General features: G+C 34.5%; 1 protein-coding gene across 1 annotated transcript; it reads left to right on the top strand.

Annotated features, from left to right (window-relative positions):
• Positions 1 to 227: 227 nt before the first annotated feature.
• On the top strand, positions 228 to 3,129 carry LOC125420618 (probable polygalacturonase At3g15720). The gene is made up of 9 exons (XM_048467266.2): positions 228 to 402; positions 607 to 744; positions 1,091 to 1,231; positions 1,524 to 1,553; positions 1,656 to 1,863; positions 2,085 to 2,166; positions 2,273 to 2,381; positions 2,504 to 2,617; positions 2,765 to 3,129. The coding sequence occupies exons 1-9, from the start codon at positions 256 to 258 to the stop codon at positions 3,020 to 3,022; spliced, it is 1,227 nt and encodes a 408-aa protein (XP_048323223.2). The 5' UTR covers positions 228 to 255; the 3' UTR covers positions 3,023 to 3,129.
• The last annotated feature ends 910 nt before the right edge of the window (positions 3,130 to 4,039 follow it).

Raw genomic sequence — 4,039 nt, 5'->3', positions numbered from 1 at the left:
CCAAATAAATGCATATGTATTTATTGAATATGAAAGAAATGAATGCATTCCATTATAATTTAAAATTTATAATATAAAAAAATATATTTACAAGTTCCCAATAAACAATGTCTCCACTATATATACGTTGACCGGCCCACACTATTGCTAGCAATATCATCTGTGTGTTCAAAAGTACTGTGTTATAACATTAGTTTGTTTTTCTTTCTTAATTTCCTTCCAAAAAAAATATATATATATATACATAAATAAATAATGAATAACACTCAAAAGCTTGTAATAAGGTTTATATTATTAATTTGTATTACTTTATCTAACTTTTTTGGCATTGGAAATGGGGAAGCAAATTTTAATGTGCTTGATTATGGTGCTATTGGGGATGGCAAAAACGATGATTCTCAAGTAAATCCCATCAGCTCTCTCATGGCTAGTTTTGTGTGTCAACATTTTCGTGCATATATTTTCTTTATTATTTTCTGTAAATAAATATCAATGGTACATATATGTTCTTTTTGTCTCACAAAAAGGCATAAATTATAATGTTTATATGTTTAAGAATATTTGAACTGAGTATGTTAGATACTAACTAAAATTGCTTTGTAAAAGGCAATCTTGAAAGCGTGGGAAGCCGTATGCGGAAAAGGTAAGAGTTCAGCGACACTTGAAATCCCAGCAGGGAAAACATTTCTTCTACAGCCCACAGTTTTTGCAGGTCCTTGCAAAACCAACAGCCCTCACTTTCAGGTAAACAAATAATAATAAATAAATAAAACAATAAATCTGATTTCAACCAACTTATTTCGAATTAATCAATTATTATAGTAATACTGCATTTAGTATTACTAGATAATATCATTAATAGAAGAAAACAAGTTCAGCTGCCAAAGCATTAATATTATGACTCTGTATTTCAGTGAAAAATTAAATAATGTGGGTTGATTTTCTGTTTCTTAATGTTTAATTTTGTTTGATAAATCATTAATATTTCTAGTATATTGATTAAACAAACTTAGGCAATTAACATAAAAATTTCCTGTTTATTATAATTATATTTTGTTGATTAATTTGTGGAATGGGCAATGAATGGTAGGTTATGGGCAAAATGGTGGCACCTGAAGATCCTAATGCATGGCAAAAGTGTGGAGGATGTTGGCTGTCTTTCCTAAGGGTTCAAAATCTCATCTTGGATGGATCGGGACAAATCGACGGCCAAGGTTCGTCGTGGTGGAAAGTAATGAGACTTCTCTCTCTCTCTCTCTCTCTCTCACACACACACACACACACACACACATATTGCATATTCTTCTTATAATATATCATTTTATTCTGCTAAGGACGTGGTCCATTATAAGGTGGGCAACTCATGTCACATCGAGTGATGAATTTATTGCGCAGCTTATTGGACACATCCAGTAAAAAACTCCTTTTTGTACATACTCAATTCAGTTTTAATTAAATATTAGTATGTATATATATACATATATATATATATATCTAACACCAGGTTATCACTGTGTTTCCAGGGGAAGAAGACCAAATGTCAACGACCTATTGTAATTAAAACGACTTTTTTCAATTTTGGATTTTGTTTTTCAAAAAAAGGGGTTGGTTAGAGTTTAAATTTGAATTAAAATTAAATGAATATTTACATGCAGGCTCTACAATTCGACAACTGTAATAATCTTCAACTGAGTGGACTCACTCATCTGAATCCCCCAGAGGCCCATATCAGTATATACGGAAGCCATAGTGCACACCTCACCAACCTTCATATCTATGCACCAGAAGATAGTCCAAATACTGATGGAATTAAAATTGGTGGATCAACCCATGTTCAAATCCATGACTCTGTTATTGCCACTGGTAACTCTTTCATTTTCTATATAATTGTTAACATATATATATATATATATATATAATCCTGCTACCACGGACTATATTGACCAGTTTATACACATTTGAAACTTTCTTGTATGTATATATACATATATATGGTCATTGCGTATGCCTGTTTTTCCATAGTTGAGGTAGGGGATGGTGTAGCTAATGGTGAGTTTGTTTATTGGTGTTTGGCATAACAACAGGGGATGATTGTATAGCAATAGTGAATGGGTCGAATTATATCAATATTAGCAACATTGCATGTGGACCTGGTCATGGGATTAGGTTTGTTTATACACTCCCATTTTGTTAATTAATTTCATTAAAGTCAGTTTTTGATTTTAGCTCATTTTGGTGATGATTATTATATGTGTATATGTATATGCAACAGTGTGGGAAGCTTAGGAGAACTTGGATCTTTTGCAGCGGTAGAAGGGGTACGTGTGTATAACTGCAGCTTCAATGGAACGATGAATGGAGCAAGAATCAAAACGTGGCAGGTTATTAATCTCCAAAAACAATAAAACTTTGCTTAACTGAATCGAATTCCTGAATCCGATAATAAAAAATGGGTTGAATTGACCTTTTTTCAGTCATTAATCCTCCATGACTTTATTTTCAGGGAGGTCGAGGGTATGCAAGGAAGATACACTTCGACAAGATCACACTTCTAGCAGCTCGAAACCCAATTATCATTGATCAGAATTATTGTGATTTGGACAGCTGCTATAACCATGTTAGTGGAATTTATTATGATATTCATATAAAATTTTGTTTTTTCTAAGCTTAGTGCAGGGAAAAACAAACAAAACAGTTTTTTTTTTTTTTTTTTTGACACATTTTTGTGTGTTGTGTGTTGGTTTGTTGTATGTGATGAATTCAGAAAACATCAGTAGAAGTGAGTGATGTAACATACAGTGGATTCGAAGGTACAAGTGCGGATGTGCAAGCCATTACAATGTCATGCTCTGCTTCTCCAGGCTGCCTCAACATTACCATGAACGGAATTAATATCACTTCTTCTGTACCAGGAAAGGACATCTTTGCCTCCTGCAACAATGCCAAAGGAACTTCCAGAAACACTGTGCCCACAGTGCCTTGCCTCTCAAAGAAATCCTTCAATAACTCTAATTACATATAAACAGCCTACCTATTTTCCTTTTCGTTTTTTTTACTTTCATCAGTTTAATATATATTAATGGAACCCAAATAAAAACCCTTTCCTTTTCGGTTTGGTAACTTTATTTTCTAAAGCATGGATTCATACATATGTCACTCTATGTGAGATCCCACATCGGTTGAAAAAGGAAACGAAGCACTCCATATAAGTTGGTGTGGATACATTTCCCTTGCAAATACGTTTTGGCAAAACTTTGAGGGCTGGATTATAAAAGGATTCTCCAGGTCCAAAGAGGACAATATCTGCATGCGGATGGTCTGGGCTGGTACCCAGATCGGATCGGTATGCCGGTATGCTAGTGAGGATGCTGGAGTCTGGGCTGGTATCCAGATCGGTATGCCGGTATGCTAGCGAGGACGCTGGATCCCAAGGGAGGAGGATTGTGAGATCCCACATCGGTTGAAAAAGGTAACGAAGCACTCGGATCGGTGTGCCAGCGAGGACGCTGGATCCCAAGGGAGGAGGATTGTGAGATCCCACATCGGTTGAAAAAGGGAACGAAGCATAAATCTTACGAAAGTATGAAGTTTTATGCTAAGAAAATCGAGTACTCAAGGTTATGAAACCATGAGAAGTCAGAACCTACACAATCCATCACAACTTAATCACAATATAGTGATGAAATAATTTATTGATCAAGTAGCATAAGATATAATTTCTTGGGAAACATGTTGAAAAGATATTAATATGCAAACTTCAAACAAATCTCTTCAACTCATTTAAGTCCTGAGGAAGGAGACTGTGGTTTGGAAACCTTCCAAACCAAGAAATTCTTCCAAATTGAATTATTACTTTTCAATGCTACAAACAGGAAAAGGTTCTCAAAATCCAATGAAAATAATTACAAGATGCCAAAGGAATTTTCAAACATTCTGTGCCAAAAGGCCTTGCCTCTCAACCAACTCCAAATAAATCTAATTGCATATAAATTTGCCAGGTTGGGATATATATGTATCTTATGTTCCTTTTTTTCTTTGT

Source organism: Ziziphus jujuba, chromosome 1 (genome assembly GCF_031755915.1).
Source record: "Ziziphus jujuba cultivar Dongzao chromosome 1, ASM3175591v1".
Lineage (NCBI taxonomy): Eukaryota > Viridiplantae > Streptophyta > Magnoliopsida > Rosales > Rhamnaceae > Ziziphus > Ziziphus jujuba.
Note: the sequence above shows the minus strand (reverse complement) of the source record. Positions and strands in the feature narration are given on the sequence as shown.